The 14485-nt window shown below is 38.1% G+C and overlaps 1 protein-coding gene across 2 annotated transcripts in view; it reads left to right on the forward strand.

Annotated features, from left to right (window-relative positions):
• The window catches only part of uggt2 (UDP-glucose glycoprotein glucosyltransferase 2), a 130949-nt gene that overhangs the window by 66254 nt on the left and 50210 nt on the right, over positions 1-14485 (forward strand). For both annotated transcript variants that reach the window (XM_042334144.1, XM_042334143.1), the window contains exons 19-22: positions 1036-1159; positions 1268-1366; positions 5818-5912; positions 13049-13255. In XM_042334144.1, coding sequence (XP_042190078.1) covers positions 1036-1159; positions 1268-1366; positions 5818-5912; positions 13049-13255 — 525 coding nt within the window. The remainder of the gene's footprint in view (positions 1-1035; positions 1160-1267; positions 1367-5817; positions 5913-13048; positions 13256-14485) is intronic.

The raw sequence follows: 14485 nt of genomic DNA on the forward strand, positions 1-14485 counted from the left end.
GCGCCTTTCATGTCCGGAGGATGTCCTGAGGAGCTGGACAGTCAGGGATTTGGACCCAAGCAGGGTGGGGAGAAACTAATGAGCGATGGTTCCACCAGTTGGAATTTCTGTGCATAATCTCTTGGAGTTAGTTGCATATTTCTATTGTCGCTAGGTGAGGTAAGAAACTAGATTGAAACTGGGACTGTGCTTAAGCATCTCTTGAAGTCAGACCAAGAGTAACCAAGGCTTATACCAGGGCATCTTTCTATTGGCTCAAATTCTAAATGAACATAAGTGTAATTTTTAAAAGTTGATGCCTTGATAAGCTTGCATTCTTCTATTCCAGCATAGAACTTGTTTTGCTATTCATCTTACCTTGTAGTAGACAGAGACTATTGTTGTGCTTATTAAATTCAGAATGTTTCTAAAAATATGAGCTTTTAATGCAACTTAATGCCTACTTGGTGCCACATTAATTTATCTGCTAATGGGGATTAATTTAGTTTTCTTGGCAGCTAATTAAAATGCTGCGATTTACTTTATAATGCACTAAAAACATAAAGCCCACTAAGGTTCAGACTTCCACTGGCCCCCCATCCTTCAGAGGATAGTGTTCAAAATTCTCGTCCTCACCTTCAAGGCCCTCCATGGCCTTGCTCCTTACTATCTCTGCAACCCTTATCAACCTGTCCACTGCCTCCGCTCAGCAGGCTCTAGCCTGCTCCATGTCCCCCACCTGGCCCACCCCACCATCGGCAGTCAGGCTTTCAGCCTCTTTGCCCCCACCCTTTGGAACCCATCCCACATTACCTTCACCTTACTCCCTCCCTTGCCTCCTTCAAGGCATGCCTCAAGACCCTCCTCTTCGACCATGTCTTTGGCCACCCTCCTTGCCCTCTAACCCCCTGATCCCAACATCCCCTAAGCCCCACTCGGGTCCAAACCTCTGACTGTCCAGCACATTGGGATGTCCTCCCGACGTGAAAGGCGCTATAGAAATGTAATTTTGTATTGTATTATACAAGCAATTTAATCATAAAAATCTTATTCCAGGGTCATTTAAATGAACATACTGATGTGGTGGATTTCCTGATGGATGAGCCCAATGTAGTTGCACGTATCAATCCCATTATACTGAACACTGTGAGAAAATACCTTGATCTCACACCCAAGGCAGGTACTGTCATTGTAATGGTCATCTTACTTCAAAAATATCTTGAAAGAAATTATTTTTGTGTTAAAGATGTCATTTCTACCTTTTTCTTTAAACATCTCTTGTTCTTAGTTATAAGTGATTGGAATGATTTCTCCACGTATTCCTTCTTGGACACACGAGACAAGAGTGCAGTAATTGCTGATAATATGGAATACCTCACAAGAAAAGGTACTATGAGCTAGTTGTGAATGCAAATGCAGCTTTCTATTCAACACACACACGTGTTTCTGATTGATAAATCTCTGCGATTTACCATCTCCTCCCAATAATACCAAGACATGTTGTGTTTTCATCACCTAACGCTCGTGCACACGTGCATCATTTGTGAATATTGGTTCTTTTTGCATATATGCTTGTAGCATAATTTACATTTATATAGCACCTTTCATGGAAAATAAATAATAGTAAAATACAATAAAACTCACATAAATCTTATCAGTCAGGACCCCTAACATTTAGTATGACTTGCGTGAGGTCCGAGTTACAGGCAAACTGTATAAATCGTATAAAATCTGATTTAATCAATAATCTACACCGCACATGCGTCATTCAGTGGAGCCAGTAAGTGATCATGGGATAATTTGTCACTCCAGCTGGTGAGTGTGCATGCGATGACGTGTCAAGACTATGTTTCCCACGATTCAATGCGTCTTGACCCGTCAGTGCATGCACACTTACCAGCAAGCATTGGAAATGCATTAAATGACAGGAAAAGAAGTTCTTCTTCCCAATGCTTCAGTGGGTCAAGACTGTTTCCCACGATTCAAAGCAGTTGACCGGTAAGTGTGCATGGATCAATGGGTCAGGACATCACTTCTCATGATTCAATGTAATGCAGGAATAATGGAGAATAGAGCTGCATTGCGAGTTAGGAGGTGATTAATATGTGTAGTTCAAATAAAATCTAAGTGGTTTTGATAGGAAACTGAATGCGATTTGGGTGAATATACAGTTACATATAGATAGCACCTTTCACATCAGGAGGAGATCTCAAAGAATGTCATAGGATTTGCTGTAAAGTGTAATGACTATGCATTGTGTAGGCAAATTGTGATAAATTAAAAATGAAGTGAATGTTGTGGATGCAAATACAGCAGCTAATTTCCACCGCCAACAAGAATGAACTGAGTAGCCAATAATTTGAATCAGGACCTATAACTCTAACATAGCTTATATGTAATGATCCATACCAACTTGATAAGTACTGTATATTTTACTATACCCGATTAAGACTCAGATGGGGTTCCACCAATGATTCAGTGAGATTGACTGATTTACAATTGATCCTGGATTTCATCCCCAATCTGTGCTGCGTTAGCTGATCCGGTGACTGTTTTTTCTGGTTGTTGGATAAAGATAGGTTTGGGCTTGACTGTGATGCTTCCAATGCAGTCAATTAGGCTGTTGACATTCGCTGATTGTTGTGCTTTGTTGACAGCAGTTTCATGTTGTCTGGAAATCTTCAGCAAATAATCAGTGAGTGCATCCAAATCCCTTTCCTTCTGCAACCCTGCTAATGGGCACACCTTCATGTGCACACATAGTTACTGTTTCTTGTTCCAGTATGCGTGTGGGAGCGAGAGACAGCATCTATAAAGTTGAACTGTCTCAAAGTGCTTCACAGTAATTGATGTTACGTGTACAGTAGATTTTGTACTTTAAACTTTTTCTGCAGGAAAACACACCAGCCATTTTGCACACAGCATAGTTTCACAAACTGTTATGAGCTGAATGAGCAATTCATCTGGATGTGTCAGGACACCAGGAGAAACTCCCTTCTCTTTTGAATTAGTGTCAATTGTCCTTAGTGAAGAAAAGACCTTGGGTTTCCATCTTATCCAAAGGACAATAATCCTCACATTTGATATAGTGGCTTATAACATTGTTGATGCATCTCAAAGTGCTTCACAAGATTTACTGTACTAGATTTCAGCGCCTTGGGACATCCTCCCGACGTGAAAGGCGCTCTATAAATGGAATCTTGTTGTTGTTGTTGTACTGTAAAGTGTAGGTGAAGAATGGCATCCAACGAAGCAGCAGTCATTCAATGTACTGTACTATAATGTCAACCTAGACCTGAACTTGCATTCCATCACGGGGCTTGAACCCACAACCTTCTGATCTTGAATACCTTGCAATGATCTACTTTAAAATCCTTAAATCCTTGACCCGACTGCTTACTTAGTCAAAATCTTCCTGGATAATAATAATAATGATATTCCTTGCATGTGATGTAGTGCCTTATAATGACATTGAGCCGTCTCAAAGTGCTTCACAAGATATACAGTAAAGTGTTTATTTTTATTTTCAGAAACTGCACAAAATGTATAGTTTCTGGGCAAAATGGAGTTATTTATTAACCAAACAGCTTGGTTTCATCAGCAAATTGTACATTATAAGAATTATCAAGAATGTTCAAAAAAGATTCCCCCCCTCCCCACCCCCTTGCAGATTTCTCCCAGCATTCAGAGCATAAGAAGTTCCTGCATTCTGTCAAAGAAAAAGTGAGAGAGCAGTGTGAATAAGGCTGAAATGGTTTGAGATAGCAAACTCCAGGAGGCATTCAGCCACCAATGTTTTTTTTAAAAAATATATAATTCAAGTAGTTTCTGAACAGTCAGTATGTACAAAATTGGAAGCCAAAGTATCGGCTAATTAGGTTTCTCTGTTGCTAAAATGAGAGAACTCATCATCTAGAGAACAGCTACAGTTGCTGGCACTTAATGTGGCATTCCATTATAAAGCCAACAGTTTTGTTATTTATTGTTTCAAGGGATCTGATCTTTTGCCAGATAATCAATCCATCTACAAGATCCCAAATAGTCCTCTACCAAAGTACTCTGTTAGCAGTTATTCATAGTAATGAGAACATAGAGAAAAGCACGCACATTATGAGCTTTGCATTGTTTAGGTTGTGACCTGCTGTATTCATAGGAAACCATAAAATTAAAGCTGTATTTTCAGCTGGCAACTTACTTTTTCAGTCTTCTTGCTGTTGAACCAGTAGGATTTACTATATGGCACTGACTGCCTACAATTACTTCTCAACTCTGTGTTACCCAAAGATTCGTCCAACAGATTTTGGATTAATGGTTTCAGTTACCCCTGGGCATTTTTTGGGTCTGCTCCATTAATATTCAAGATTTCCGAGGTTATGTAACATATTCAATCTCCAGACTTATCGCATCCTTGTGTAGTGTTATTTGATGTTTGTCTAGATCATATTTGTGACACATGAAGACATTCATATTTAGAATATCAAAGGAAGCCTGTATATTGTGTTCAAATCTTTCAGATTCCTGAATTAATTCAGGATAAGCTGAAAAACAAATGCTTCTGTGCGATTGGAAGTAATACTTAATAATTTTCAGGGATGGATTGCAGATTTGTATGCAAGTATTTCCATCAGATTGCTTTTTTATTAATTTCTTTCATCAACAATAATAATACTGGCATTTGTTATAGCACCTTATCACGTCATTGAGACACCTCAAGCACTTAACAGATTATCGTGTAAAGTGGATTGACTGAGTATTTTGTATATTGCTATGCAGCCAATTTCGCACAGCAGTATCCCACAAACAACCATAGAGTGAGTGACCAATTTTCTCGGCCTCCACCCTCGACTCCAGGAGCACTGCTGTCCTGACCGATTGTCCGTCAGACATCAAGTCCTGGATGAGAGCCAATTTCCTACAGTTGAATGTCGACAAGACCGAGACCCTCCTGGCTTAGCTCCCGTCAGTGCCTGCTCATCTTAGGCGCTGACACTATTCATTGATGCACTCTCCACCTCACGAGCCAGTACGGAAACTTGGTGTCTTGTTCGAGCTTCAACTATATTTTAAACCCCACATTCTGCCTTCCCCCACCTCTGCAACATTGCCTGGTTCTGCCACACATCTCTACCCTCAAGCTACTGAAATCCTCATCCATGCTTTCATTACGTCCAAGCTTGATGATGCTAACTTACTGCTCGCTAGATTTATTTATCTTCAGATCAAATTACATTCTCTCTTCCACTTGCATTTTGGTACTAGTTTAGTTCTCTGCAAGACACTGTGATTTCCATACAGATTAGAAATAGTTTCTGTCAAAAATGCATTTATCTTGGGTTGTTTATGATTTTTTTTTGCTTTGTTATTGACACAGTTGAATTGATTATTTGTCCTGTAAGCATTGTACCTCTGGCTCTTCAATCTCAATCGGTGCTGCTCAGCCTTCAGTGACTACCAGCTCCTGGACTCAGGATTTGCATCCAATACCATGGATCACTTCCAGCAATTGCCTTCCATTGCTATGAGTTTCAGAAGTGTATAGCCTAGACCAAACTTAGCAAATGATTCATTAGTCAGAAGGCTATTTCTACCTACAGGGATACCCAAACTCATATCCCACTCCAATTCAGGGGAGGCTAAATTGAGTGGAAGCAAGAGTGTTCCAATTGTTCAATGCTGTTTCTTATTTTGTGAGTTGTTCTTAATGTGATTAATAACTGCTCTGTCACAAATGGGGACTCCTAGTAAAATGAGGTAAATCTCATTTACCAAGGGAACTCAGTTCCAGATGTAGATCACAGTAATGCTGAATGAAATAATGACTTTTTTTGTTGCTTTCAGGTGAGGACATCATTTATGCAGTGTCTATCTGGATTATTGGTGATTTTGAGACGTTAGCCGGGAAAAGATTACTTTCTAATGCTTTACAATACCTTGTAAGTTTGTCATAATTTAACTATTCTTGGAAGTGTTATATTGGTCTTACAAATGTGCAAAAAAAAAAGTAAAGGTCTTCACTGCTTCTCTACCAAAGACTTGTATGAGGTTTATAGGGTGATATGCTAAACGTTACCATGTACCTCCTGCCACTTTTCTCCTTTAGTTAGTGTTTTGTGCAGAAAATATCCATATGTTGAATGTGTGAAGACCGTTGGCAGACACCAATGTGGCTCTCATTAAACAAAAATTTTTTTCCAAATGTGATAGGTATAGATTACTTGCCCCTTACTTAATACGTAAGGTAATAACATTGAGAAAGTTTGGTGAAGAGACCATGGTGCCAGGTACCACCAGCGCTGAAAAGAGCAAAGGATAAGTCAAGAAATGGTAACATAGCGCCCATCTTAGACTGTAGAGCAAAGGAGAAGACTAAGGAATTTGAGTAGTTGTACATTTGAAGGTTGTGGAAATTGGTAAACTGTGGAATGTAATATTCATTTTAACAGAGAGAGGAGGAAATCTGTGGTAAATTACAAATTTGTAGTTTAGGTGGAACAAGAGATTGTTTTCAAAGATTAATTGTAGTACTGATAAAGTATAGTTCAGAAAGGTTTAGATGTTTAGAGTTAAGAAAGGGGCACGTGAAGAGTTTGGGTTAGGTACAAGGAGATTCTCCTTGTGCGTTGGTGTGTATCTGTCTGAAATTAGAATTACAAACTTAGATATAAGAAGAGGCCTTTTGTTTCTTCATAGTATAAACAGAGACCAACATCAAGATGAATATCATCTCTGAAATCTTGGTCAATGAGGAAAGAGAAAATATTTTTCCTGCCCAATTGAAAGGAACCAGAAATTCTGAATGACCAGAAGTGTAATACATATCATATAAGTCAATTGACAAATCATGGGTTGATGCTAAATTTTTCTAGGATACAGACCAGATAAACCCAAACAGCATTATTGAAATTCTTTAAGGTATTATGTCTCTCTTGGATATTATGTGGATAGCTGTCAATGTCTGTTATATTTAGCTGCCACTTGATTTGTTTACCCTTGTTCACAGTAACACTAATGTTGAATAACACATATTTCACCTCCTGTGTTGAGCTAAATGCATTTGTATATAATCTTGAGTTAAATCACTCATGCTCTGCTGTTACAGCTTCTTATTTTCATTGTAGCATTCTCATTGCTTTTTCTAAGCTTTCTCCCATCCCTCCTCCTGCCCCCTTTTCTTGGAACATCAGTGTTTCGCCCTCTTGTTTACTTAGCAGTAAGTAGGAACGTGGTCGTTAGTCGATTGGCAGATCGCTTTTCCAGGAGTAATAATCATTTTTAAAAAACAATTGGTCACTTCAATCCACGACTGTGGGACACTGCTATGTGCAATTGGCTGCTGTGTTTCAACCATAAAATATACAGTCAATTCACTCTACAGTATATTCTGTGAAACGCTTTGAAACGTCTCGAAGACATGATAAGGCGCTATAGCAAGAATTATTATTTATTATAAAATATACTGAAAATTCACTTTACAGTATATTCTGTGAAGTGCTTTGAGACGTCTCAATGATGCAATGTCACTATATCAAATGCAAGGATTAGTATCAGGTGATTGATCATTTGTTTTTCAATATCAGTTTTCCCTACTAAAAACATATGCTAGTAAAAGGTGTGTGGACCTTAATAATAACAATAATAATAATAATCCTTGCATTTGATATAGCACTTTTCAGGTCTTCTAGATGTTTCAAAGTGCTTCATAGAATATACTGTAAAGTGAATTGACTGTAAGTTTGTGAGCAAAATGCGGCAGCCAATTGTGCACAGCAGTGTGTATCTACAGAAAGGTAAGAATCACTTTTGATTAAATACTGCAGTACTAATTGTAAATAATCCCTTGTACCTAAGGCTGCTGCCATGAGCTGTTGTATTATTTATGAGAAATATTACAATTACTTTGCTGTATTCATAAATAATGTCAGTGCAGGACTGCATTAAATGTCTATGAAGAAAAAAGGTGCTAATTGAAATCTCGGCATTTTTCTTTCCTCAGACGTTGAACTTTTCATGACCCTTATAAAGCAGCTGCTGTGTGAGCTGGTCAGCCCACTGGGGATAAGATAGACTCCCAGGAATTAAATTAATTTTTCATTGAAAACTTTGATTAAAATGAAGGACTTTGAGCCAGTATATTGCATAATTGGTCTCATCAGCATGTAGTAGTGTTGCAGCAATTACAGCAGGTACATTTTGATAATAATTTTATAAAATCTGAATAGTGAAGACTGATCGCGAATAGAGATCACAGTGCAAGGAAATGGGGCATTCCTTTTGACAACATCAAATACTCAAAAGGCCATGGATACACAGGTCAGATGCACCTTCTACATCATCTTGACAATATGCCCAGCCCCCATCACAAGGAATGTCCCTTGCTGCCTCCGGTGAGACATTTTTTCCATTTCCCACATCCTATCCTTGACCTGCTTGATGACATTAATACCAAATTGAAGCTGCATTTTGCCTTGTCAATTGTATCTACTGGGAGCTGGATTGAATCTGTCCAGGTCTGCACCTTGAAGTCCCGAACAGCTGTTGGAGAGACAAAGCTATCATGATTCTGTCTGTGGCTTTGAACCCAGGTCCCACTGGTGAATGAAGAGATTTTGTTGAACATGTTGTGAAATCCAGCATTGCAATCTGACTGGCTGTTTCTAAAACGAGAACAAAGAACTTGTTGAAAGTTTGGAATTGATTAATTATTTTTAAGTGCTACTAAGTAAACTGCAAGGGTCTTGCTATTTTAGTGAAAATGTTTCTACCGTAACATAGAGCAAGCACTCGAAACCGAGATCCAAACTGGTTTATATCAGATAATCCAATTGAACTCTATATTTGTATAAAAGCGATCTATTGCAGCAAACTACCCTTGAAGCTGAAAAATATAATATTGATAGTAGTATCCATTATATTTGGAGAAGAAGGCAGTATTCTTAATGAATAGTGATGGGAGGGCATCAGAGGTAATGCAGTTTCCCCAAAATGAAAGGCATGTGTAGAATAATGATACACTAAAGTACTTAAAACTATGTCATGAAACCGAGAGTAGTATATTGCCTTCAGATAAGGAAATCAATAATATGCAAACATGTGAGAGATTATTGATGATCATCACTGCAGTAAAGTGGGGCATTATTACAGCTTCAACATCCACCTTGTATTCAATCTCCTTTCTTTCCCCATCCCTTTACACATTTTTGTTTGAATATGTTTAATTGTTTTGAGTAAATAACTTCATGTTATTTTCCCTTATATAGCTCAATTCTACACTCTGATTTTTATTTTGGTCAAGGGGAGCCTCTAACACTGGAGAAAAGAGACTCATGCTAATTCCCCAGTTTTAGAGGGAAGAGCCTATGCAGAATAACTAGATAAGATGAAATTCTTCAGCCTTGAAACGACTTGTCTCATTTACACCTTACAGTGGTGTATAAAATACTTCACAGGATGGAGCAAGTAAGCCTGGAATAATATATTTTATATTACATATCCTGGACAGGAGGGCACAGGTTGTTAAGGATAGACAGCATTTCTTTAAACCAAAGGTAAAAAAAAAAGCTTTAAACGTACTATAATAATAATCATTGATATAGCATCTTATCAAGTCATTGAAACATCTCAGTCGTTTACCCAATTTACAATAGAATATAGTGACTGTGGGTAAACACAACGATGACGATAACAACTTACATTTATATAGCGCCTTTCACGTCAGGAGTACCAGGAAGGGTGATTGAGGGCAGAATACTGACTCAGTTAACAGACAGATTGAATCTGCAATGGGAAGGGTTGAAACCATCAAATGAACAGGAAGGTTTTCTTCATCTTAACCTCTCTGGTGATCTTGTATCCATTGCATTGTCGTCAAAGGAATTATATCAATGTTTTTCAGAGAATCTTCATAATCCTGCCCTTTGTTTCATTTCTTTTTCCAATTTAGAAGCTTTGAATTTGTGTGTATCAACAGTGTCATCACTTTTCAATCCAACTAGAGATACATAAAATGCTGTTACATTTCGCTCTCCTTCCCCCACACACATTCCCAAATGCCCCACACTGTTTTCTGAACAAAGCGAAGACAGGAACATGTGGCTTCGATGACTCTCTATAATGCTTGAGTTATCTATTAAATGAAAGATATGAATTTGCATTTTTATAGCATCTCATCAAGTTGAAATAAGTTGAAATCCTTCACAGATAATTGCTGTGTGTAGGGCCAGTCTTGTGTAGGGCTTGCTGGGACCAACAAGATGCAAATAGGTATGAAGTGAATGACGAGTTGACCTGGAGGATTTTCTCTTCAGCCCCCAATCCCCAGCTCTTCTGTCTGAGTCTGGGAACTCCTTATGTTGTTTATTTCACATCGAAGGTTTATCTCATGTTTATCTTCTAGGGGAATATTAGTACATCACTGCTTTGATTTAAAAGCACATTGAAAATCCTGCTGAATTTTCTAAAAAGTTGACCTTTATTGAAAGTGTCAATTTTTGTGAAGCATCTTACAATATCATCAGAATTGATAGATCAAATACTGGCTTTGCAATAAGCGGTGGACAATGAGATTCATGTTTAAAGAGAGCCAGAGTCTGCATAATTTGAATTACTTCATACTGCAAGGAGCCATCCTGAAATGCATGTAGTAGTTTTAAAAAGCTCCATATTTCAATTACCTTATTTAATTAGCTACAAGAACTATTAAGATAGCCTTACGCCTTTTACATTTCAGACTATTTAGTTGTTACTTAAAATCCCAAGCATTTAAATTTATTGATTCTTAGATTTGCAAAATGACAAATACAAATTAGGAAAGATTATACTTTTTAAAAAAAAAACACTTATGGGAGTATGGGACTGAAACTAGAGGCCGACTAATATTCTTGCAGAAAATATCAAGCTTTATATATTTTTCTTCGCAACATACTCTGAAGTCCTGAAATCTCATTGTAGGCAGCAGCTGAAATAAAAACTTCTTAGAGCATTAGTTTGCTATTATTTTAATTTCCATTGTATTCAGAATTGCCTAAACCAACCCAAGATGTTAGCCTTATTCCATCAACGCCATTAACATTTGCCATTCTAGCTTGTTTTATTTTTTTTCTTTATTTTTGTTTCTCAATCTCAGGAAGTGAAAAAGGATGTTTTTTTCCAAACATCCTTTTTCACTTCCTGAGATTGTTTAAAACATTTGTAAATTTTCACTTCATTCATTTTCCTGCGTTTATAGCTCTCTGTAATTCATTTTTACCATCTTTGATATATCCTACAGCCCCACTGTATTGCTTAGAGTTTCAACTTCCCACATTTGATTCTCCAATTTTTATCGCCAAATTATGTGCACTGTATTGGCTTGCAGAGAACAGAAAGCAGTATTTTATATAGAGAATTGCATTGGATTTGGACCTTGAGAACACCAAGGTAGCTGACACGGGGCAAGTTGTTCTGTAAAGGTCCTCCCACTACACTGAAGGCAGTTGTCTGCCAGACAGGAAGAAACTCTGAAGCTTGGGACGTGGCGTCAGAGTTTGTGAACATACGATTGTGCATCCAGTGCCTGGAATCCACCTTGCTTGGCTTGAAGAGAGGTGGGCAGCTGCTGCTTGATTTCCATGCCTCCAAATGGTGGAACCATCGCTCAATGAGAAGGGACGTGTGTAGGTGGGATGTACGCAGCTCTTTTTGGTTTGGATATTCGTAAGCGTTCTGATGGATTTCCACGTGGGTCAGCACCTGGCTGACCCCCAAAAAATATAGAGAATTGCTAGGAACCAGCTGTTATCTGAAAATTGGCAACACCATAATGTCTAAGAGCAGTACAAATTGACTACTGTAGTACTCTCCACCTATTCTGTAGAAATCAGGTACTGACTGCTTAGTAAGACTACATCTCTTGCAAGACTTGCCTCAGACTAGTTCAGAGATACCTCTTGAGACGTACTAAACTTAAGGTATTTTCACCATCTTCTCATTTCTTGAAATGAGCATTTTGCCAGCAATCCTCTGCAAATCCTTATCACCTTGTGAATGGTTTAAATTATATTGATATTTTTATGTAAGCCTATGATTTACTGAAATAACATCATGGACTGACATATTTACAATGAAATGCCTTTTTACATAGAGACTTTCAACGAGATTGGTGGTTGGGGGGGAGCAAAATTCCTTTATGTAAAATGTATTTTTTAGCAAGAAATACTTATGGACAACTGGGAGCACTCATGTAAAGCTGAAAATACTGTGAAAATCAGTGGTCTTAATATTAACATCTATAGTAGGGCCATTAACATTGATACTTTATACAGTAATATCACATTTTAAAAGTATATTACCAGATCCATTCTTTTTAAACTAATGGCTCATCGTTGTTAATATTTTCTTGTAGCCTCATAGACATTGAACAATTAATGGTGATTTTGAATAGTTTTTCATCTCTGGGTATCCCAGTCACTTGAGATCTGGACTTTAAGTGGGAAGATGTTGGGTTTAAATCTTAATGAGTCCACTGAGCCCCTTCATTTAAAGCCATTTCCTTAAAAATAAAGAAGAGAGAGGGTAAGCATGTCTCCTTGGTTTCAACCATCTCTTGATAGCCTGGTGAAGCCAAAGACCTGGAGAAATCCAAGTCTTAGTTAATAGTTGACCAGCCTGTCTGGCTCATAAATTAAATTTGAGGACTAGACATATTCAACTAACAGACAACGTGGTATCTGGATAAGCTCAACTAATCTTGTGTTTTCAGCGTGTTCTATGTAATGATTTATGCCACATATCCTGCAACAGGGACATATTATAAATGATGGGTAGTTTGGGGTATGAAAGGGGCAGAGAATATGTAATTCTATAGTTAATCCTTTGGGGGACAAAAGCACAGTTTGTACAAACTCAACTGCCAAACAGAAAGTAAAGCTACTTTTTTTAGGCAGTGAATAATAATGTAAATGTTATGTTGCACCAATTTATGAAGGTTTTTAAGCGGTCCTTTTCGATGGGTGTGGGTTCCAACACACCCGAGGGTCATTAATTACTGAAATTAACAATAGAAGCAACTAATATTTTCAGTTTGTCATTCCAGAAAACAAGCAGCAACATGCGAATAGGAATTGTAAATAATCACGCAGATGAATTAAGTGAAGGTAATACTCCTACTGCAAGAGCTATCCAGGCAGCACTTCTCACACAGAATGGAAACACCGCAAAAAGCTTCATTACCAACCTGGTGAAGGAGGAAACGGCAGAAGCACTCACCTTAGGAGCAAAAATTCTGAAGTTTGCAGTAAAAGTTAGTAATCCCTGGATTTTCAATGACAGTCGCAGCACCATAATACCTTTTGTTTGTTAAATCCTACATTCTTTTCAGAAGTTTCTATAGTTGCACGAAAATCACTTTGGAAAAGATTGATGATCAGTTGTCTCTTCATTATAACAGTTAATTCTAATGCTTAATTCTAGAATTGCTGCAAGGCAGATCAATACTTATTCAACTAAGCTAAGACACAAAAGCCAGTGGAGAAATGGGATATCTTTTGCACTGGCATGTCTGATAGATGACTTTACTTGTAACCTTCATGGAATGATACGCGGAATCTATCTTATTGTTAATGTTTAATGGAAAACAGTGGGTGGTCTTCGGTAGTTCTTCAGTGCAGATATACGACAACGATTTACATTTATATAGCACCTTTAACCTAGGACAGGGTGGCCCAACTACCAGCCTGCGGGCCTCATCCAACTCGGATGATGATTTTATTTAGCCCGTGAACTACTCCCAACTTCATTGTCCGATGCGTAACTAAAGGCGACACGCAGGCCCTGAGCCACTCAGCAGATCACCAGGGGCTCAGACTCTGCCCAGCAATGCAACTGGCCAATAAAATATTGCTTATGCGGCCAGCGGACGTTTCTTAAATTTGGCCCTTGGTCCTCAGCAGCCAAAAGGTGGGACTATTCTGGGACTACTCTGACAAGGTATTGTCTCAGAGTGGGATACAGGAGGGATGGGGAGGTAATCATAGATGAGGTTGAAGTGGTAGATTTCCGGTGGGATTTAAAGATTGAGAAAGAGGGGGGATTGAGGTAGGGAATTCCAGACATTAGGGGTCTCGAGTGCAGTTTGTATTGATTCTGGACACGCTTTTGGGTAAAACTGACGCAAGCTGCAATTGAACTGCAGTTGCAGAAGCTCCAATCCAGTATAATTGCAACAGAGGATGAACCACCCTTAAGATTTTTAACACTATTGAAGGAGAACTGAAGCATAACTGTAAAATTGTTTTTTTTAAAAAAACTTATTTTGGTGTCATAAAATGATTAATTATTAATTAATCATTACTATCCCAGCACAGAACCTATGCTTTCATACAACTATGTTCATTTGTTGTCTACAGCTGTTTTGCAGTAATATTTACAGACTTGAACAAAAGGCACATATTACAAACCCTATGTGTTTTAAATATAGTATCTTATGAATGTATAGGGTATGTTAAAGGGATACGGTCCATGAGTATCTTGC

The sequence above is a fragment of the Callorhinchus milii genome, unplaced genomic scaffold (genome assembly GCF_018977255.1).
Source record: "Callorhinchus milii isolate IMCB2004 unplaced genomic scaffold, IMCB_Cmil_1.0 Scaffold4, whole genome shotgun sequence".
Taxonomy (NCBI): domain Eukaryota; kingdom Metazoa; phylum Chordata; class Chondrichthyes; order Chimaeriformes; family Callorhinchidae; genus Callorhinchus; species Callorhinchus milii.